Here is a 23,064-nt window from a genome sequence, read left to right as displayed (position 1 = left end):
CAAATTTGAACTTAATCAACTCAAACTGAATTATTGCCTCATGAAACACTTCAATACCATTGTTATTAAATTAAATTCTCCCTCTTAAATATTTTACTTTAAAATAGTTTCTTGTTAAAGATAATATGTTTTAAAACTCATTTATTAAAAATCGGTATCTTACAGATATTTCCAGAAAACTTAACCCAAAAGTTATTTCTCAGCATGTGGGTCAGACCCTACTCTGTTCCCGCCCCCCCGCACCAGATTCACTAGAATGATTAAATGATATCTAATGCTTTTAAAGAAGCCTTTGAAAAATGTCACATGCATTGAATTGTAGCAAAAAACAAGCTTTGTTACCTTCACTTAAGGTGGAAGATTGCCAAAACAATTGGCACTGGGCAGCTGGAGGACCATGTAAAAAGACCTGGGCAGTGGCTGAGGAGGAAAATATATTCAGCATAATAAGCGATGGAAAGCACTGATTCAGGAAATAAAAAGTGGAAATAATTTGTTTGTATTTTAAGTGACGCTTAGTGAAATTAGTGTATTTGAGCACTTAAAACAACTTTTATTTGATTTTTGTCTTTTGAGAACTTTTATGTTGTACTTCTGCAGTATTTCTAATAGCAGTTGCTTTGAAAAAAACATAAATATAAAAATGTAGCCAAAGAATGCAATGGCTGAAGAGTACATCTTACTCATGGAGATAACTACTTTAATCATTGATTTTGCCAATCCTTTTGATGATTCTGATACCTAATATTTAATTGAGTATTACAGCTCCTGTCTGGTTTTTTAAGGTGAGTTAGATTATTAAGAAAAAAAAAAGAAATACTGCTGTCCATTGGATATAACTCAATTTTGATTATGGCAAAATTACTGTCTTGTACAATTTGAAAACATTGAACGGTACAGATTTCTACGTTCTGCATCTAGGCAGAGAGAAGTCTAATATCCACTACAGTGCATTTGTCCACTTTGATACATGTTTACCATCCAATATGCAGAGCTGCGTTAGAGGTACGCGAGTGAGGTTTGCAAACGGTCTTGAAGCAGCGTGGCTGCATTAGTATAATTAATACAGCTTTGTATGCTGCTTCCTGTACCACAGTCAGCATGTCTGGCACTTGTTTGAGAGGCTCTCCAGGATGTTGTGTGATGATGAGAGGTGTGATTTTTTTTATTTTTATATCTTTTTTTTTTTTCCCAGCCGAGGGCTGTAATTCCTTGCCATGGGGTCATAAAGAAGTTCAAAGGCAGATAAAATGACAGCAGTCAGCAACAGCAGCTCAGTTCCTGCAACACAGGAGTAATTGCAGCCCATTATTACAATTGACTCTTGCTTCTCTCCCCTGAAGGAACTGAGCAGCTGCCAATTTACTGGGCTGCAAGAAAACTGATGAGCCAGGAGATGGGGGTCATAACGAAAGTTGAGAAACTGATCAAGGCAAAATTCATTAGTCCTGAGTAGCCATAAGAGAAGAGAAGGAGGCATTGCTGACTGGTCATCATTGATGCCCAGGTGGGAGATGGATTCTGACTTCCAGGTTGGTTTGTTTCACCTTGCACTTCTTTTTTCACAAAGAGAAGCGATGGGGGTTCTAGCATCTTTTTTTCTTATTTTGTTTAAAAGAAACCAACCACACAGCAGAGGTACCTGCCATTTTTACATGACTTATCTAGGAAGAGCTTATTTCACCCTGAATGAACACATCAGCTGTTTCTCTTTGTGTTTTCTGTGTGCTCTCAAATCATTCCTGTGCATTAAGTATTTACAGGTTTCTAACTTTCGTTCTACAGCTAAATGATAATACATAACTTGCTTAGTCTTTTCTGTTTTATTTAGTGACAGCGTGCAGTTTTTGGAAGCCTGATTTGAGGATGATCTTGGGTCCTTGCACTTGCTTACAGTAAATATATACAATTAGAAGTTTAGATGTGGAACTTATGTGTCTTGATTGGTGTTCTCAGCAATAAATGCTAATGCGGAAATAAAAGAGTTACATCTACACAGAGTTCTGTTTCGAAGGCTGTCTCTTCATCTTTCTCTCACTGATGAGGGATGGACTATGAGAAACGTATCTCTTGATATGTGCAGGTGGAACTGTACTGGAATTTTACAGGGAGAAGAAAAAATAAAGGTTAATAGAGTGCACTGTAGGTACAAAACCAGAAGATGTTATCTCATCACAGTTCTGCATGATTCTGGCTGTTCAGGTTGTCTAATTGTGCAGGTGTTTCATCTGCAGACCTAAATTTCGTTCTCCTACACTGCATGCAGATGTAATTTAAAATTAACCTTAAGAGGCCTGTGCAGGTTTTGTTCTAGCTGCTTGTCCTTCTAAATGGAAAAGTCAAAGATGCATTTGCAGTATATATAGGGCTGTTTAAGGAAAGTTGTTGCTTCTAGGATCTAAAAACAGACACCTGGGGTGAATCTTCAGTTCTGTGAATGTCAGTTGGAAGTTTGCCATTATTGTCACAGTTGCTAGTTTTTCATTTTAGTCCAGTATTTTGTTTCACTCCTAAATTCTTATTCATCCTGTTTTCTTAAATGGTATGGTCATGCTGGGGAAATACACCTTACTTCAGTGTGTTTGCAGATTACAGCTGCCCATTCTTTCTAATATAGAAGGATTTTTTGGAAGAGGTTCTGTTCTTAAAAAATCATTGTAGTGTGTTACAAGCCTCCCTCCCCACAATTGGTACAAAAAGCTGCTGCTGGATTTCCTAATATCCTGAAAGGGAGCGATTTTATAATTCGAATTCTCTTTCTATTTTACTGTTTGTGAGGTTCTCTTTTTACACTGTTGTCTTGATCAAGCTTTTGCAATTTTGATGCAACTTCTGTGTGATGAAAAGTACCTGTCTACCTGAAGTTATGAGTGTGGTAACAGTGTTTTCATAGGTGTGCTTCACCATGATATGAAGTGAATTCAGTTTGCTGGTGTCTTGGTCACAATGTTTCTGTTAGATCAGCCTGTAAATCAGTGCTTCACTTTGGTCATTTTTCATGAACAAATTGCCACTGTAGGTGCTGTTCTTTACTAATCTCTGATTTGTAAGGCATCTTGGTTTATCTGAACATAGTAATATGTGTATGTTTCAAAATAATTTTTATTTTTTATTATTGCATGATTTTGAAGGCTGTTCTAACAGAACATTGAGGAAACAAATTTGTGAACTTGCAAAATGCAAAAGTTAAGCTGCTATCCTTTGCATTATTCCAGATTTTATTAATGGTTTTAGGATAATGGTTTAACTAATGATCAAGGCACATTGCACCACCCCAAGAATTAACTTTGCTGTTGGTGAATTTTGCTTTTTCAGTCTCATTAAATTCAGATGAGCTGACTGGTTTAGGGAAGATTCCTGCTTATTGAAGGCCCCTGTGCAGTGTTGCTGCTGTCATGGCATCAGCCCTCTCTTGGTCCAGGCGTGGAACATATGGCCAAACTGTTGGTGCTGCTGTCCCTTCACTGTTTTAGAATAGCTATTATTGAAGTGGGAAGAATTCACAAATCATAGTTTGATCTCCTTAGGTGTTTGATTCTAGGCATTAGTGGAAAGTTGCTGCTTTACACTAGCTTCTTGAAAATGTCAATACCTCCATGGAGTCTAAGGCACATTGTTCAAAGTTATTGTGCATGCATGCACTCACTCAAAATATAATTCTTCTACTAAATATGTATTTATGTCTTTCATAAGAAGAAAATTTATTTTGGTTCAGATATTTCAAAAGTTTCTAAATTTCAAATTTTAAGAAAATTTGATGGGATGTAATGTCACCTTTCTGATAGGGTGAATATTTCTTAAACAGAAGAGAACTTGTACCATCTGACCAAAAGTTTTTTCGTGAGTCTATAATTTCCTTAGCTTATTTTTTCATGTTAAATTGAAGATCATAATGTCACTTGTTAAAGTGAAACTTTTCTCTTCATGACTCTGTGAGTAGCAGGTGTCTAAAATCTCCCTAGCAGGAAAAAGTACTGTTAACACAATCTAGAGCTCTCCATATTTCATTAAAATACTCCTAGTTATTTTTTATGTGTTTTGTTGCAATTTGCATCGTCTCAGAGAGACCATTCAATTTGATAGAGTCAGAAATTTGAACTCTTAGTTTTATTAACATTAGCAGGGAAATCTGTAATGATCTAGTTATGATAAAATGGAGTATGTTTGGAATATAGGATATTCATAAAACCATAGATACTTTTTTTGAGATGTGAAAATGTCCATCATATTTAATCCCATTTGAATTGCACTTTAAAAAAGTGTTGAAGCATTTTTTTAATATTTTTAATTTTTGAAATTAATTGTCCTTTGTACATGCTTCGAAGTTTGCAGATTACTTGGAGATTAAGCTAATGAGTAAAAAAAGCTTTGAAAACTTTCTCCGTCGGGAAATGTTACTTTTGCTAATACTTATTGAAGGAGAAATTATGAATTACTTTTACTTGTGAAATAACATACTACAGAATTGAATTTTATTTTACTAACGTAGGAGGTAGTAAATAAGAAGATTTTATATATGCAGCAAGGACTAACTGTCTTAGCACCTTTCTGTTTGCAGTCAATAAGAAAAAGCATTGTGCTTGGTGAACGATACTTTGTACTGGTCAATGTCATATCTGTTTATCTCCACAGGTAAATTTGGAGGAAAGCAGGAACTCTGTTATTTAGAGATTTTTCTTGATTCATTAGGGGATCTTTGCTAATGAGGATATCTTACCAGTTTTCTCTCTTGACAACTGCACAAGAAAGTCTATAAAGAGGTTCATCAATTTTGCATGACCACCGTTCTAGACTTTAAAATATCATGAAGATATTTACCATCTGTCCTTCCTCTAGGAGTTCAAACACTTTGTTAGCAGTTTGTCTGGACTATGAATACCTAACAAGATCTTTGGTGTATATGTAAAGCTTCAGCAAAGATGTGAATTCAGAAAACCATAACTATGTATGGTACTTCTAAAATATACAGATCCTCCTGATCTCCAGAGAACAGTCTTGGTAAATCTTCCAAGAAGGTTTCCATTTGTGAAGCACTTCTCCAAAGATTCCAGATGGCTACTTAAAATGTTAATATTAATAGCTATGTTTAAAAATGTCCTTGTATCAACAAGAGGTGCTCTTGGTGCTTGTTACAGGGGAAGCATTTAAAACTATGTGTGGACGATGGCTATAGGGATACCTGTTTCAGCTAAACAAAAAAAAACCCCACCAAACAATCACAGGTAGAAGCAGTCAAAAAGTGAGGAAAACTGAGGAATTTCCAGGGAATAATAGGTTTCACATATGTAAAACTGGCATCCCTTGGAGGTGAAAAATGTGTGAAGTGAGTAGGAAGAAATGAACTCTGAAATGAATTTCCACATGTTCTGAGCTGTGCATCTTAAGGAACACGATTGTCTCTTTTAATATGAGGCAATGTTATGAATGGCCATTGGAATAAGACTAAAGGTGGAAGCCTTGAATATAGACTGTACTTGCTTATGACAGGCTTTGAATTTTATTTACACATTTATTTAGCTTCACTATCTTTGTCACCTCATGATGTTTCATGAAGCAGCAAAAGTAAAGACCATAGCCCAGGCAGGCTGCAGTTGCCTCAGCCTCACTACCTAGTAAGGTGCTGATTTCTGAATGAACTCCATGCTGCAGGGGATCCTTGCTGGAAGGGAAATACCATAATTATTGAAATTGGAGCTTCGTCTGCACTTGCCTTTCACATGAGAGGTGGGGTTGGCAACAAAGAGAGCAGTTCTGTCTGTCTTGCTTGATATTTGTCAGGGTATTTGGGAAGATAGCAGACAGGTTTTGTGTGCAGTGTTACCAGCTTGCTTTCGATGCTTTTTGTTCTGTCTTTTGTTCCTCAGATGTGACACTGTTGCTTTCCTAGTATGTTGAGTGACAGGAAAAAGAAAGCATGTGCGTGCAGAATGGAGTTTGGTCTGAATCACACTTTCTGTACCTCAGCTGAACTCTGAGTTACATAATAGTTAAAAATTTCAGTCCTTTCAGTGTTTTTCTAAAGCAGCAATGCAAATGACTATGGTACCTTTAAGTCATGAACTCTGCTTTCCAGTAATAGCTTTAAATTGCATTGTGTTAAAATGTACAACTTCATGTAGAATTTAGTTCCTTACACTGATGCAATGGCTCTCGCAAATTGATTCAGAAATAATGGAAAGGTTATTGGACTGTCACTAAATGGTATGCATACAAATTATTTGTAATGGCAAGGCATGGTTGCAGCATGGATGATTTTTTTTTTTCCCCTTCGCTTTCAGCATATTTTGGCACAAGTGAGAAACTCGTGAATGTTTGGAATTATAGCTTTTCCTCTCCTCTCTGTTGTCATCATCTTGCTTCGTTTTTGAGGACTAAGGAATGGAAGCTTTTGATTTATGTATGTTTGTATTTGTAGCTGTTGCCTTCAAACATCTCTTTCCAGATTGTATCATCTTGTTTTAATTCACTGTGACAATATTCTTGCCCTTTCCTTCTGGGACAGGAGAGGAGGATAGTGGGGAAACAGATCCATGTCCCCTGCTCTGACTTACATTCCTTAAATCTTTTTAAGACCTGAGGTATTCAGTGGCTGCTGTTATGTTGAATTTGACTGAAGCCAAGAATCTATCTAGAGTAAAAACTTACTTGAGGTTAGGTAAGGAGATATATACTCTTGTGATTATGTAAACTTCGTTTTTTTGGGAGAACTTAGCTAAAAACCTGTGAAAACTCAAAGAAGATCTGTGTGGATGAATATTATCACGATTACAGACTTGTGCCCCCACTCTAAACATGGGAAAACTGGGCTTATTTCTAAAACCTTCATTTCATCCAGTTAAATCTATAAAATTTAATATTGTGCAGTAGATACGGTAATATGCTGTTTTCTTCCACAGGATCACTCCCTCATTCAGTGCATTGTTTACTTAGTACCTTCGATAGTTTTAATTTATTTTCGTGGAGGAACCTGTACCTTTTTTATTGCACACTGTTGAAATGTACCTTACAGAAAGAACCCTTCAGTGATAAAGGAATGGTCTGTGAGGAAATGATCAGTAATTGCTGTTTGACTGTTTGAGGAACAATGATTAATTTATTTTTCATCAATTCCTGTTAGGTAAAAGAACACGATTGCCTCCACCATAATGACCACACAGTTCCAAGAAACAGAAAGAATGATTCAAATAGCTATGTATTTTGCAATCTGTTTTCTGTCTTTTATGGTGGGTTGGGAGGGAATAATTTTCTGTCAAAGTATACCTGCTCAAAATGCTGCCTTCATAGGTCTCAGCTGAACTTGGAGCTGCTCAGCAGCTCTGCAAATCAAACCCTAGAGCATGAAGTCAGGTACTAGGAAATGAAGAATGTACAGTGAAATGACTGTATGCTAAGGCTTTTGATTTACACTGAGTAGAAATTGGCAAAGGCAAAGATAAGAGCTAACTCTCCAGGATGGTGTTAAATCAGTTTAATTATGTGATTCTCCTTTTTTTTTTTGTATTTTTACAGCCTATACAGGAAGGGGGCTTTCATCTTCGTATGTCCTAGATCCATCCCATACAACAACCAAACCAAGGCCTGATGGTGCATAATCAAGTGATTTAAAATTGTATTGATACTGCAAAATACACACACGTAGCTGCTGAAGTGGAGATTCTGAGTTACTGCTGTATTAAGTGAATAGAGAGATTTGTAACTTATGTGAAAAGTAACGTCTAAGGTCATAAGTACCTTAGTGGGTTGGTCAGGAATGCATTTTTGAAACAAATCTCTTACTTGTCCCTGCTTCTTATGTATTGGCTTTCATCACAGAGCCATCTCAAAGTACATGTACTAAATTTCTTTATAATGTAATGATGTGGAGCAGGATATGCTCCAGTAGCATACCCACTACATTCCACTGCAAACAAGCCTACTGCGTAGCACTGACTTGAGCTAATCTAAGTGGCCCTTCTCACGTTTTGCTTCTTTTCTTCTTTTTAACCTCCAAAATTGTCAGTGTCAGGTTGTCATAACGAAACATTTTGCAGTAATAGCTCGAATAATTTTCAATTGGTTCTATCACAGGAATTTTGCTTAGTTAAGAACCTAAAATTGATGATGTGACTTATCTCACATATCATACACACATGAGCACAAAGCTACAGAGTTACCATGTGTCATGGTTTAGGCTGATCTGGCAACTAAACACACAGCTGCTCTCTCACTCCTTCCCCAGTGGAGAGGAGAAAAAATAATAAAAGGACTGAGGGTCGAGACAAGAACAGAGAAGGAACACCCACCAGCCATGGTCCCGGGCAAAACAGACTTGGCTTTCTCAAAGCAAAGCAATTTATTAACGGTTAGTTAAAAGGACAAAGGGAAACAAAACCAGTTACTTGAGAGGATAAAAAGAAACAAAGCCAGATCTTAAAAACAACACCTGCCCCCCTCCTTTCCTTTTCTTCCTGGCTCTACCTCCTCCCTTAGCAGCACAGGGGAACAGGGAATGGGGGAGAGCAGGTCAGTTCATCCCATGTTGTTACTGCTGCTCCTTTATTAAAGGAGGAGGAGTCCTTACACCCTTTTTCCCTTGCCCTACTTACAAGAAAAAAAATCCACAGACTTTTCCAGAGTGAGTCCTACGCGCAGGATGCAATCCTTCCCCATTGGATTGCTCCAGTGCGGGCTTTACCACAGTCGCAGATTCTTAGGGAGTTGTTGCCACTCACTCCGGCATGGGTCGTACCACAGACTCTAGATGCCTCTCTACTTTGTCGTGTGTCCCATACTTCACAACCATCCTCAGGCTCAGGCATCTCTTCTCCGATGTGGGCTTCTCCGCAGGCTGTGAGTGGGTCTCTGCTCCACTGGGTCTCTCATGGCTGCAGGGGGGCCGCCTGCCATCTCGCCACCAGTTGCGGGGGAAACTCAGCTCGGACACACTTCATCCCGTTCCATCTTCACTGACCTGGTGTCGGTGTGGCCGTTTCTCTCAGATCTTAGTCCTCTCTGGGTGAACTCGGCCCAGCGGGCACCCCAGGAGCAGGGCGCTCCCCGAGTTCCCCAAGCGGCTCTGCCACAGCCATCCTCAGCGGGTGGCGCTGGCCCGACGTGGGCAGCCCCTGGCCGGGAGCTGGGAAGCGGGGGCAGTGCCCTCCTCCCTTCTCTCCTCACTCCCGGGCAAAGCACCTTTTCAGGTTCCTTTGTCCCAACTTAAATAGGGCAATTCACAGAGGCGCTGATTGGCTCAACACCGAGGGGGATGGGAGCCCGATCTGGTGGCCAGAACTGGGTCTGACCTGACTCCAAAACCAGGAAAGTCATAGGGAGCAAATCCCCTCTCCTGCCACCAGAACGCCCCCACATCAAATCATCACACCATGCACAGGCATCTTGAATTCTAGTATCTCCTTGCTCATCAGGGCTTGAGTTGGCAAACTTCATGTTGTTTTAACATCACTTTTTTGTGTGTGTAATTACATACTATATGCTTTACTGCAATTTCATTTTGGGAGCTCATTAGGAAGACTGTAAGAAAGAGTACATATGTCTTTACTTGTGGCAGTTTTTATTCCAATCCGTGATACGTAACTATCACCTGAAATCTATATTAAAAGATTTTAGGCTGTGATGAGGGATGTAAGTCTCTAAAGATTGGAAAAGCGGGATGAGAGGTAACTGAGGAGGCTAAGCCTAAGTTTAGTAAAAGGAGAGGAAATCAATATAAACTTGTGGAGAAGAATTAATATAATCAAAGTAATTTCTGCATTACTTGTCACTGTTTCTCTAACTCTATTACATAACTATGTCTTAATTTTTCATTAACATGGAAACAAATTTTTCTCACCTGTCTTTTGAAGAAATTAGCCTTCCTTACTAGCTGGAAAGGCTGAAATAAATACCTCCAATTAAGGAGGAGAGAAACAGTGATTGCTCTATCTGAAGGATTCTAGTTGGTGACTTTTAAATTCTCTGGAATTATTGAATGGTTTGGGTTGGAAGGCACCTCAAAGATCATCTAGTTCCAATCCCCCTGCCATCGGCAGGGACAGCCTCCACTACAGCAGGTTGCTCAAAGCCTCATCTGTAACCTGGCATTGAACACTTCCAGGGATGGGGCATAATTTGGTTGGTTGAAGGGAATCAAATGCCATGGGGCTAGAATGAAGGAAAAGTCTAAATCATGTTAAACTAAGAGAATTCTCAGATCTTTCAGAAATAAGCCTTAGTCTAATTGTTACATCTTCATGGTAGCTTCCCCAAAGTAAACCTAAAAAGCTATTGCAAATAGCAAAGGTAAATTTAAGGAAACATGTAAGGTTGTATTTTGAAACTCTGATCAAGATACTGTGATTAAAGGTCAAGAATGTTCTGTGTTTGGGCAGTAGGACAAGAATAGTGTCAGAAATAGGAATGGGCCTTTTGTAAATTAGTGTAGGATAAGAAAGATGGATGTTTAAAAAAAAAGTATGTGTTCATATATAAACATATTCATATGTATATGTGTATGTATATGTTTACATGTAGTATATTTTTCTTGTATTATCTGGTACCTCTTACCATTATTGGAGCCTTATATATGTGTGCACACACACCCTTAAATGTTGCATAACTTCAAGATCTGACAGGCAAAGACAAAAAAAAAAACGAAAGGACCATGATCTCCTAATTCACAGGAAGGAAACTGATGTGCAGTAAGAATACTCAGTTGATGTAGCAATTTCCAAAAGCGCTATGCTGCTAGCGTACACCAGTACTATTTCGGTACTTCTGAATTCTGTACTTCAAAATATGGTATGAATATATACTTACATATGTATGTACATGCATATATGTGTATGTGGAAGGATGTTCTCTTGAAATCATGGCTGCAATTTTCCTTTTTCTCTGTTGCTATTATCCCCTTAGTTCTCCAGCAAAAAACAGATGAAAATATGGACTGGTGTTTCTAATGTGGAAACAGAGTTAGTTAACCTTTAAAATAAAACTTAGATTTTATTGCCAAGAATTTTGTGAGGTTAAAGGTAAACTTATAGTTGTGGTGGTTAGGTTTTTTTGTTGGGTTTTTCCGAACTGTTTTCCTGAGACAAGGGATGTTTTTTTTAATAAACTTTATATATGATGTAAGTAATATTACGTTCATTAAAGACAGTGCATCCAAAGACATTTATAACTGCAAAAAAAGTAAAAGTTGAGGAACAGAAGCAGTGTCTCTAGAAATCACGTCTTCAGCTGAAGTTTGATTTGATTAAACCAGCAAGAATGCCAGCCCAAGTGTTACTAGTGCAGAACTGAGTTGAAGGGAGGAAAAGAAAGAAAAAAAAAAAAGAAAAAAAAAAGTAAGCATTACACTTTACAGGGATAAGAGTTCTTTTGTAGAGAAGGCCTGTTCAGTAACTAATGATCACAAGGTTCAGACTCTGGTTACAGATTTGTTTAAGAATTCCATAAAGTTGCCTAGGCATGTCTTTTTAAGACAACGTTTCAAAAGTCATGTTCAAAAACTCTGAAAATTGACTTGTTTAGATATAGCTGCATGCTTTTATTCATGCATGTGCTTAAGTTTTCCTTAACCTTCTGTGGCACATTAGAAAAGGTATGAGACTAATTTTGAAGCTCCTTGAATTTCATCCAGAATAGAATTGAAGAAAGGTTAGTAAAGCCTGTCTTAAGGTAGCTTTTGTCTGTGAAAAGATAATATGTAACGAGAAAGCAATTTTGTACGCTGATAGGCACTTTATAGATATACGTTAAAGGCATGTTTAAAAAAAAAAAAAAACAGTTATAATTTCATGGTTTATAATGTGTAAGTCTTGCTGTCATCACACTTCTCTGAAAAAGACACAACCTATGAAAACCTGTCATCTGTATATAGTCATTTCTCCTTCAGGAAGGAACAACAGCTTACCAGAAAGCCAGTACTGATCTCAGTTAACTATTTTCCCCTATTAGTATTTTCAGCTTTCAGTTAACTATGCTGTTTATTGAATACTTTTGATCTATTACATCTGTAAAGAATGCGTGGGGTTTTTTTAAGCTCTTATGGTCAGCCTGTTTTTCAACCCTTCTTCAAATTCATGAAGATAGTATAAATACACATTTAAGACATTTATTTTTTAAAAAAACCCCAACCCTCAGCTTTTTCTGTGCATTTTTGAATCTTTTAAAATTTCTCTTTGTTTGTCAGAAAATACAACATAGATTAAACTATCTGAAACAATGAGCTTTCAGTTTGTAGATGCAAGACAATTCTTATTCTGAAAAGATTCTGCTTGGTCTTGCTGTCAGTACATTTTATATAGCACTTAAATGGCCCTATTGTCCTCTTGTGCACTCAAAGTGAATGAATTTATCTTTCGAAGTGTAGCATTTCTTTCTTCCCTGTACCAATTCCCACTTCTGTTTCTGAAGGAGAGAACAAGACTGCACTCCTGAAAGCATATAATTCTGAACCTTGAAAATTAGATTCTAGTGTACCTGTCACTCACAAAGCCTGGTTTATGCAGTGAAGAGTTTGTTTGCATCATTATAGAAATAACTTCACTGTAATGTACCAATGAAGTTGGTTAATTTGCTATCATCTTCAGTTCTGAAAAGTATATTCCTCACTTCAAATTTCTTAACCTTTCTGACATTCACCACACTGAAATTCAGTGCTATAAGTTCTTACGCACTTGCTGAATTTAAAACATAATAGTGATTCTCTCTTTAGTGGGATTGCTTGTACACTGGGTACGTGTGGAAATTTTGGAGGGTTGGTACTCCAGCTAAAGGTAAAGACTTTCAAATTAATGCATTTAATTTCTAGAGTGCCTTCTTAGTTCTGCATTAAGTTCAGTACAACGAAGTTTGTCTTCACAGTCATAAATGTGTGTGATCTTTGCCCTGCAGGGTGCTTCCATCCTCCCTTTTTGCTCCAAGAAAAGTGGGCACAGCTACCTGTTTGAAGGCATAAAAAAAGAAGAGACTGAAGGGAATATAGGATAGAGATTTTCAAGCAGGAACAGTATGGAATAGGTAGACGAATAAAATTTAGTTATCATTTCTTTTCTCTAGTGTCATGAAATGAAATTCTTAGTTATCAGAGAAAAACCCCTCAACATACATGCACAAAAGAAACTACTGTTTTTCACAATTAGTATTTGAGAAATTTGTAAAGTAGGATGCTGCAGACAGCTCAAAGCATGAATTTGGTTAAATTCCTTGAGGATGTGGCTGTCAATGGCTTCTAAGTATGATAGCTTTGCTGCAACTGTTTGTTCAGGGACTTTCTGAGCTGGTAGTCCTTAGATTGCTCGAAGCTTATTTGGGAAGATGAGAATGTACCTTTTCTTATTTACATTCGTTTTATGACAGTTGCCAGTAGCAAGTGCTTAAAGGGAAGCTGCTGTACTAAGTGAACTTTTGATCTAGCTCAATGTGGTAGTTATTATTTCAGTCGCCTTCATTTCTTAGCATTTACCTTCAGTAAACGCTAATCTGGACCTAAGAGTATATTAAACTTATATTAAACATGGCTTCTGGCAGTTATTCAGCTGTTATTTAATAAACAAAGTATGCATTGTACTGTTGTTCAGTACAAGTATAGTCTCATTACCTGTCTGTAAAAATCAGGACGTCTTAAGGCCAGTTATTTGAAATAATTGAAACCAACAGATGAAACCTGCATCCAGTTTACACCTTTGAAGTGCAAACCATTTAATTCTAGAAAATTATTTTTTTTTTGTTTTGCTCATTTGATTTAAGATGCTGCTGTTAATAGAAATAAAAATTTAGTATTTTTCTATCCCAAATCTTTTTTTTCCCCTATATTTCATGCTTTAGTTTTTCTCATTGGTAGTGTCTGACTTCAAGAATGCTTCACTGCTACAGAGCATGCTGTCAAGTTCATACTCAAAAAGATATTATTCTGCCCACTCCTTTCCCGTAGAACTGAACTTTGAGGATGAATTAGGGACTGCATAGGCTTCACAGAACACTCTGCTCTCTCCTAAGGCAGATGCGTTAGTATGAAAGCCACTGATTTATAGGAAAATGAAAGTAGGGGCTGAAGATGAGGTGAGAGAATAAAAATGTCTATGTTACAGGATATGAGGTTATAAGAAAGGTAGAAATATAAAAAAAATACATTGTATCAGGAGTGGTTAAGCCAGGGTACTTGTTGAGAAGTTATTACTTTTTATGAAAGTTTGTACTGAAATCCCCATTTAGGTTCCACACTGTTAGTGTCAAAGGTAACAGAAGGTTAAAAAAAAAAAGTAAGTAATAAGACTTAGTAAGAAGTTTGACAAGAAAACATTAGCTGATTTATTCCACAATACACTTAATTAGTGGAAATCATGGCATTTTAAAAAATCTCATCTTAAAATGGACACTATAATGCATTTTGGATCGTAATTCTCTTCCGTGCCTTATTTAACGTAATTAGTACTTCCACTTGTAAGTAGATCCATATGTGTGTGTTGTGTCAGACTTAGCCTTATCCATCATCACTAAAATAGTATTTTTAATTGCTCATACCTGAAATAGGGGAATGAAAAGAGTTTTGTGAAGTATCTTCTCCATGTGAACTTTCATTCTCACAAAATTTGAAAATCTTATGAAGAGAAACTTGTCAGTGGGGCAGGTTTAAACATATATTTACTAGAAAATAGTCCCCTCTGCACAGGCAGGTAACTGAAGCTTTTCCCCTCCAGTGCTTGTATTTTTATCAGCCCATACCCTACTACTTTTTGTGTGAGAGGTAACGTCTATAAACATCTTGCAGATGGTAAGATACGTGGATTTGGCTTTTTGCTTGGGCGATGTAGTTTGGTTGTTTTTGATGCAGTTACTGTTTCCAAGAAGTATTGCTAATGTTTCCAGAAGTTAAACTTGTGGAAGTGACTATGATTAGATGAACATTTAAATCCTTAAATCACTTTAAGGAGGAGATACTGGTGGTGTTCTGAATAGATCAGAAAGAGCATATGTGCTTATCAGTGTTTCGAAAATGCATGCATTTGAGAGACCCTCACAAGGCTTCACTGAACATTTGCTTTTCCAACTGTGTTAATGTAAGATTGATGATTTTTTTTGTTTGTTTCAAGTACATTGTTCCATGCAGCTGAAAAAAATAATTTATCTTGGTTTAAGACAAGAATGCCTAGCGTTTCTGGTAATTGAGTCACAGATAACACTTTGTCTATTTTAGCTGCTGTATAGGACTTTTTTAAACATTTAACACACTTAGTTCATATAATACATCAGGAACGTGAGCAACCAAAGGTTTAAGAAAGAGTTTTATACAGAATATATTTTACTTCATTAAAACAGTCTGGTTAAAAGCAGGCAAAACTACTGTCAATGAGAAGGATTTAGATGTATAAACATTTAGTCACTGAAGCAAGATTTAAGCGAGATACTTTCATAGTTTTGGATCCATGCTTTAATGCAATCTGTTATTTAACCTTTTTTCCTTTATTAATAGTTACAGTGAGCATACTTTCTCCTACTGACAATCAAGGTCATTCTATCAATTAAAAGCATGATTTTTGGACAAAATTTAGTATAGGTTTATTTATCTATTAATGAATTAGAAGGAGCTTACATGTTGCAGCCAAAATGTGCATTGGTGACCTTGGATTTTTGGAACATGCTAATTTAACTGTTTTATATATGTTTGATTCTTGAATGATAAACCCCTGAACTTTTATTGTCTTTTCCATAGGATTTTAAGACAGGATTTGGTATTACTTTAATCCCTATGAATGTAGCAAATGTAAAACAAGTGGATCGGACTGCAAAGCAATCTTTTGAAATAATTACTCCTTATAAGAGCTTTAGGTGAGAACTTTAATATTTACATTGAAAAATATGCAAATAACTAATACACCAAAGAAAAACTTGCTTCATGCTACAGTGGCTTACATAGTTTGGATTAAAAGGTACTGTGTTTAAGAATGCTTAACTTATATAAAAAAAAAAAGAAGGATTTTCTTTCCTTTGTTTAACTGTGTGCTTCATTTGTTACCTCTCTGACTTAGACGTCCTACATCTACAGATATAGTATTTTGGGGTAGCCCTCTTTTTTCACTCTGTGCAAGGCAGAAGAAAAAAAAAAAGACAATAACTTGACTCTATCTTAAAGAAGAGTAAACTGCAGTAGTGAAATAATGCTGCATCTATTTAATATTAAGCATTTATTTGAAAAGAAAGGAATCGCTCATGTGGCATCCCTTGTAGAAATCCTGCATTGAAATCAGTAGAAAGTTTCACTTTGGCTGATGCTGTGGCTTGTAATGACTTTTAAGAAAATAAAAGTGTATGCTAATAAACGCCTCTTAAGTATTGTAGTGTTTCTTAAATGAAATCTCAGTAATGCAGGAGAAGAAGCAATCACTTGGTTCTCCTGGGCTTGCTAAATGTTAGCAAAGAATTTCCTTTCTTTCTCAGTTGAATAGAGTAGCTGATAAATTAATCTTTATCAGTGATTCGAATCTATGCCTAGTTGGTGTAGATATCTAGTTTTTTTACTTTTTCTAAGCCATCACCATAATGGTGTTTGCTTATTTGTATTTTTTAAAAAGATAAATTTAACTGAAAAGCATTTTTTAGCTGTTGTAGGTAGCAAGTCCATTTTTACTCTTTAGTAAGTCTCTGTGTTTCCTTAGGTCATTCCATGCTTTTGTTAAAGTTCAGGCTTTAATTTTGGTATGTGATAACATAAAAAGTTTTAAAGTGACTCAGGAACACAATTCCAATGCTACAAAAGTTATAGGCTCATGCTAGTAGTGGTTTTGTTGAAAACTGCACACAAAAACGGAGGGAGTTTTCGTTGATTAAAAATACAAAATAATATGTTCCCTCTTAGCAATTATATCTGTGTAGAGGAAGATTTTTTTGACAGTGATTTCAGGTGTAAATGTAATAAATAAGTCAGACTACAGACTATGTTTAATTGGGCTTTAAAATAAAGATCAATAACACAGAAGAGTCAATTGTTTCAGCTTTACAGCAGAGTCGGAAAGAGAGAAACAAGACTGGATTGAAGCACTGCAGCAATCAATAGCAGAAACTCTGTCTGATTATGAAGTAGCTGAGAAGATTTGGTTCAATGAGTCCAACAGGAGCTGTGCTGACTGTAAAGCTCCCAGTCCTGACTGGGCATCCATCAATCTCTGTGTTGTCATTTGTAAGAAGTGTGCAGGTAGAGTAATTAATGACAGACTGTGTGGGTTCTACCAAATGTCATATTTGCATATCTATGTATGTCCTTGAATTTGCTTTTTTTCATTTTTACAGTGCCATCCTTGTGAAAGTTTTGACAAACAAAAAGTGAACATAACTTTTTTTTTTAATACCGTCATCCTCATTCTAAAGCACTTCCATGCATAAATGACAGGTCCGTAAGGTGATTGGTTTCCCTCAGAGGAAAAATCCTGCACAGTTAGTGGAAATTAAGACACACTAGCACTTCATGGGAAATGACTGGCTTTTGCAAGGCTGGATGCCAAAGGATAACAATTTTCAGTGTATGAATTTTGGGTATTAGTTTTATTGCATCAGGGAATTTTTACTGCCAATAGAGATAGCTTTTTCAGATACTACTGAAAATGTAGTTCTGTCATGCTTTACGTTTAAATATGTGCTTAAGTAGATTCAGGAAAATAGTTTGTAACTCAAAGCTTTCTTTCAAAACAAACCCTCCCAAAAGTATCTCACATCAGACAAGCCTACTTTGTTTATTCATTACTATCAAATGCAATCCATTCTCTTCTTTTAAATGTTAAGGGTTTTTTTGTGCTTTTATATTCAAATGTCAAACCCAGCCTTTTTAAAAAAATAGCGATTAGAATAAATCTGTCTTCATTAAATTTTTTTGTTGTCTCTGCAGAAGAAAAACCCAGTTTAAGTGCTTTAGTTAATTAAAAATACTCTTGGATTTTCAGGACAGCACAGATCTTTAGGACCAAGAGATTCAAAGGTCCGGAGTCTAAAAATGGATGCCAGCATATGGAGCAATGAACTTATTGAGGTATGTTGTGATACTCTAACTCATTGTTCCATTTTGAAAACTACTGTATGGATAGGAGTTATTTAGCTTTACTCACAAGAAAACTGAACATAGCTGCTAAATAACATGCTATGTTATAGTAAACTTGATGTTTCCAGGAAAAACGTACCTCTATGTCATTCAAAATATTCATTTATTTTGATAACCATCTGTACAATTTCTATTAGGATTTCTCTAAGCATCTAGTTTTCTGGGGGAAAAAAGAAATAAAATGCTTTTGGAGAGCAATCACGATGGGCAATATTGGGAAAGGGAAAAGAAAGGAAACTTCTCACTACGAGTTTAGTTGTTTGAGGCATTAAAGATAGAGAAGGAAGTTATCAGTGTTTTCTTTAAAACATATGCTAGTCTTCTCTGACCTTTTACTGGTATTTTCTAGTATGTATTGAAATACTATAACTAGTTAGCCTTGTAAAGTTTAGTTGCTATTGATGGTAAATGATGATTACAGACTTCATTATTCGTTTATAGATAATCATAGGCAGTGATTGAGAGAAGATTCTGTCTCCTGCAGGCAATTTTCTATTCTTTAATAACTTTCTTTTTCAACTTTTAGCAGCTGAAAACTATTTAAAGGCTACCTTCATGTACTTCATGCTATTTTGTTTAATTTTTTTTTTGCACCTTACCCAGCTCTTTGTCATGATTGGAAATAAGAGGGCAAACAGTTTTTGGGCAGGAAATCTTCCTCCCGATGAAGAGCTGCAAATGGATGCCCCTGCAGAAAAAAGGATAGGATTCATTACACAAAAATACAAAGAGGGAAAATTCAGGAAAGCACCATTTTCCTACAAAACCAAGGAGCAATTGAATAAGGTAATACTAGAAAGGGTAAGCCCATACCATATCTTCTGTATTGTATTGTATCTGTGTGCAATTTAGTCATCTTGTTAAACTGGTAAGCTAGAAATTCAGAATCCTCAGTAATGTTCTCGTAAGCTGAATAAGGGTTGTTTTGGAGCCTTTCCAGGAGTCATTTCGTGATTTTTTTTATTTTTTTAGTTCATAGTTTTTCTCATTAATTCATTTGTAGAAGGTTATGGTACCTATAGGGTGCCTGTAATATGTCTTCCAGAGGCATCAACGAATATGGATCTTTATTTTTCTTCATATGCACAGTCTAGGGATGCAAATTCCCACTTCAATTCTTTTGATTCCTTCTTTATGTGTTTTTAGCATCTTGTATGTCTGACATCTAACATTCCAATACGTTAGAGGACTTGGTGTTATTGATGGTGAAAGTAGCTCATGCACACTTACATAGTAGCTTGTAGCTAATTGGAAATTAAACAAGCTAAAATTAATGATGAAAAATGTGTTCTTACTGTTTCTTTTTACACAAATAACACAAATCCTTTACAGTTGTAAAGTAGAAAATGATAATTAGTTATCAATTTCTGTGTAATTTTGGTATCCATTTTAATGACTTCTAATATCTGTTGATTTCAGAGTCATGATTGTTTAAGAATGTTTATGAATACAGAAAATTTAAAATGCATATATATTACGATGCTCGTACATTCAATTACATGAGTCAAATTGTCTCAAAGGATATGCAGATATTGTGGACAGGCAATAAAATTTAAAAGTTACTGTAGTTTGAACTGGAGAGGTCTCATTTGTTCAGTGATTATTGTTTCAAAAAGAAAGTGTTATTTTCCGTACATCTTATAAGTTGTATGTTAGTTATACGCATAAGAAGTTAAAATAAGGGCATATAAGAATGGTTGTCATTAAAACACTTTTAGCTAAAGTATAAAACCATCACATTGTATAGCTTGAATTTAGGTTTTCTGTGCTTCATTGGAATTGGGCTTTTTGGGCTTCGTGGGGAACTGTATATATCTTTGAAAAAAAAAAAAAAACCAACCAAAAAACCACAAACATTTGGATTATTCCCTATTTATTGATAGCAGCTGTGCAAGAGACTTTATTTAATATTGTAACTGCAGACCACAGAAAATAGCTCTCTGTTCTACAGGCTTGATTTTTCTGAAGTCTGTGTTTTTTGTTGGTGGGGGAAAGGGTGTCTGTCAATTAATAATTTAACTACCGGAAAAAAAAAAAAACAGCCGTAATAGTCAAATTCTCTGTAGAGACATGAAATTCTGTATATGGTGATCATTGCCAAGTAATTCTAGAACTTCTACTCAACTGTCTGCTCTGTAATCTCATGCCTACTGGATGCTTCTATGTTTATTAGAGCAGCTGAATTTTAGAATAATACTCTTCTTGTGTTGAGTGACTTCTGCTTTAGTAATTTCAGAAAAACTCATTCATTAGCTAAATAATTTAAATACATATTAAATGATAGAAATTGTTAAGGAATAGATTGCTGTAATTGTGTAGCTACTCCTGGTTGTAAGGTTTTAGACCGACGTTTTGAAAGGGAAGAAACAAAAATATTTGTTTGTCTGTCTTGTATACAAAAATTAAAGGGGACTGGTGTTTTAGGATGTGGTAAAATCTTTCAATCTCAAGGAAGATGATGCAGTATGAAGGTACCCTAAAAAATAGTTGCTTATTGACTGTGACCATAGTTGTGAAAAATTACCTATGAACTTCAGTCTGTTTCCTAGTAATAGATTTTAAGGATCAAATCTCATCTCTTTGGTTGAACTTTTGAGGTCTGAAATAATAAGATTTTTTTTTTTCTTTGGTAGTTTGGTGTGTGAAGGAAATGAGGGGGAATTTTTCATGTAAATAAACAATAAATTTCCTCCAGTTGTATTAATTCATGTTACCCTTCCCAAGTGAAACTTGTGGCAGCAACATCTTGCAGGATTTGGTGGTTGATGTTTTTGTGCTTTCTTTTTTTGTTGTTCCTGCTTTTTTCTAGATTCAGATCATACTTCATGATTCCTGCTACTTCTCGGTGTTTATGGTCTTTGAAAATGCAGGGAACTATATTGGAGGTGAAAGGATTTGCGTCTAAATTACATGTACTTGTTGCCAATAACTTTCTAATTTAAACAGACTTATTTTCTCTCTCCATGATAAGGCCCTGTGTGCTGCTGTAGTTAAACAAGATGTGCTAGAAACTCTGATGTTGCTGTTTAGTGGGGCTGATGCTATGTGTGCCACTGGAGACCCTGTTTACAGTACTCCATACTTATTAGCCAAGAAAGCTGGACAAAGACTGCAAATGGAATTCCTGTACCATAACAAGTTCTCAGGTACGATATATTCTCCTAGTTTTAACCTTCTAATTTTATATTGAGCAAAAGGAAAGGAAGGAAGGAATTCAGAAGAAAAATTGGCATTGAGGTGGAGTGGTATAGTGGACAGGGTGCTGTGATGACGTTAACTGTATTGGTTGATAGCATATGTAATTATGTACAAGTTACTTTTATTTTGCTTAGACATCAAGTTTAGGACTTAAATAATGAAAAAGCCGATGATAACTCAGAGACTTCATACCTTTATTTGTAACACAGAAGAAAACTGTCATCTGCTCTGCCAATGTTGTCAGGCTTTTCCAGAAAAAAAGGGCGTGTACAGTTAGCATGTATCTAAAGTATTCATCTGGGGCTTTGTTTTTTTCTTAAAAATTATTTAAATTGATATCTATCCTTGCTGCATACAGAGTCTACTTGTTTTTTCACAAACTCTCCTCCCAAAATAAAACTTACCCTTTAACCTGTAATATGTTCTATCCCAGCAAACTATCCTTTTTTCTTATCACAACTTCTGGTACAGCTTGGAGCATTTGATGAGGTTTGGCCTTGCAAGTCAACAGTTCTGCTTGCAGTGTGTGACATTTAGGAGGCTCTTGAAAACAGAAAGCTATTCTTAATAAATAAATAAGTAAATTGTAGAGTATGAATGTGCCAGAGCTTACCTTTTAAAAGGACTGTGTAATATCTGAAGTGGTCTGGGAATGAAAGTTCACACGCAGATTTACACTGGAAAAAATTAGCTGTGCTAGACTGCAGCCAGCATTGTGGACATACTCCTGGACCAACTCTCCGTTGTTTCGAGCCACTCTGCAGCGTAACACTGCATAGTCTAAACAACAAAACTTTAAGAGGGAAATGCAGGAGTTAATTAGGGCTTCCTAGAGCAAACACGGTGCCTTAAGTTCTGCCTGAGCGTTACTGTTTTGTCACTAGTCCAGGCACTGGATCGTAGAAGGTTGAGCTCAGTCACTGTGCAAACACACAGCTATGGGTTTTTTGCTTGCTGTGCTCTCAAGTGGTCCTAAGGCTATAGAGAGAAGTTGAGTTATCTTGGCTCTGTCTTTTCTACTTTTAGCCTTCCGGCCAAGGCAGCATCACCATGTGCTGGTATTAGTGTTTGTTCTTCTCTTCAGAGAAAGGGAGGTTATTGCAGGTTGACAGTGATTCTCCGTATCATTGTATTCTGCTGCCAGAGTTGGTGGTAAACTTCTAGATAAAGCCTCAAGAGAAAGAATTCTTTTATGTTAAGTATGTTACTTAAGAGATGAAAATAAAAGCTTAGTATACCAGAAAAATGTATTTTAGATTACATTGGCATGCAGTGGCAGACAATGGCAATGTGTAACGAGTGTGAACCAGTGTTTTTTGATGAATATGTAAGAACTTTAATTATAAAAATAAATCAATAAGATGTATATGTGTTGTAGTAAAGACTTTAAAGAGCAACTGCATATCTACAGATAATGCAGTTAAAGACCTGTGGAGAAATGTTTATAACTGATATAACTGAAGTTCTGTATGTTACTTACTCCTTTGTCTTTTAATAGATTTCCCAAACTATGATACTTGTTTTGAAAGTGGCTTCTCTGAAGATTCTTCACATTCCACCTTTCTATGTGAATTCTTATACAAAGTTTCTTCTAATACTGCTAAGCTTCTTACAGAGAAGAAATTAAAAGAAGGTATTTCACTTTTACTTTATGCATTTGAATAATACATGAATATGTATGGTTGGGATTAATTTGGTTCTTTTCAACTTCTTGCATTACTTTTTAAAAGATAAAATGTCTTTGATATGACATTTCTCTTCTGATTTGGTAGACCTCTTTCAGATGAAGAAAATACTGA

At 36.1% G+C, this 23,064-nt stretch overlaps 1 protein-coding gene across 1 annotated transcript in view; it reads left to right on the top strand.

Moving 5' to 3' along the window:
• Positions 1-23,064, top strand: part of ARAP2 (ArfGAP with RhoGAP domain, ankyrin repeat and PH domain 2) — a 132,524-nt gene that overhangs the window by 36,892 nt on the left and 72,568 nt on the right. Inside the window, exons 9-14 of the mRNA XM_086612484.1 lie at positions 15,692-15,807; positions 16,971-17,170; positions 17,913-17,998; positions 18,671-18,853; positions 21,039-21,213; positions 22,764-22,898. Of these exons, the coding sequence (XP_086468610.1) occupies positions 15,692-15,807; positions 16,971-17,170; positions 17,913-17,998; positions 18,671-18,853; positions 21,039-21,213; positions 22,764-22,898 (895 nt within the window). The remainder of the gene's footprint in view (positions 1-15,691; positions 15,808-16,970; positions 17,171-17,912; positions 17,999-18,670; positions 18,854-21,038; positions 21,214-22,763; positions 22,899-23,064) is intronic.

The sequence above is a fragment of the Tauraco erythrolophus genome, chromosome 5 (genome assembly GCF_009769465.1).
Source record: "Tauraco erythrolophus isolate bTauEry1 chromosome 5, bTauEry1.pri, whole genome shotgun sequence".
In the NCBI taxonomy this organism is placed as follows: domain Eukaryota; kingdom Metazoa; phylum Chordata; class Aves; order Musophagiformes; family Musophagidae; genus Tauraco; species Tauraco erythrolophus.
This window is presented reverse-complemented; position numbering and strand designations above follow the sequence as displayed.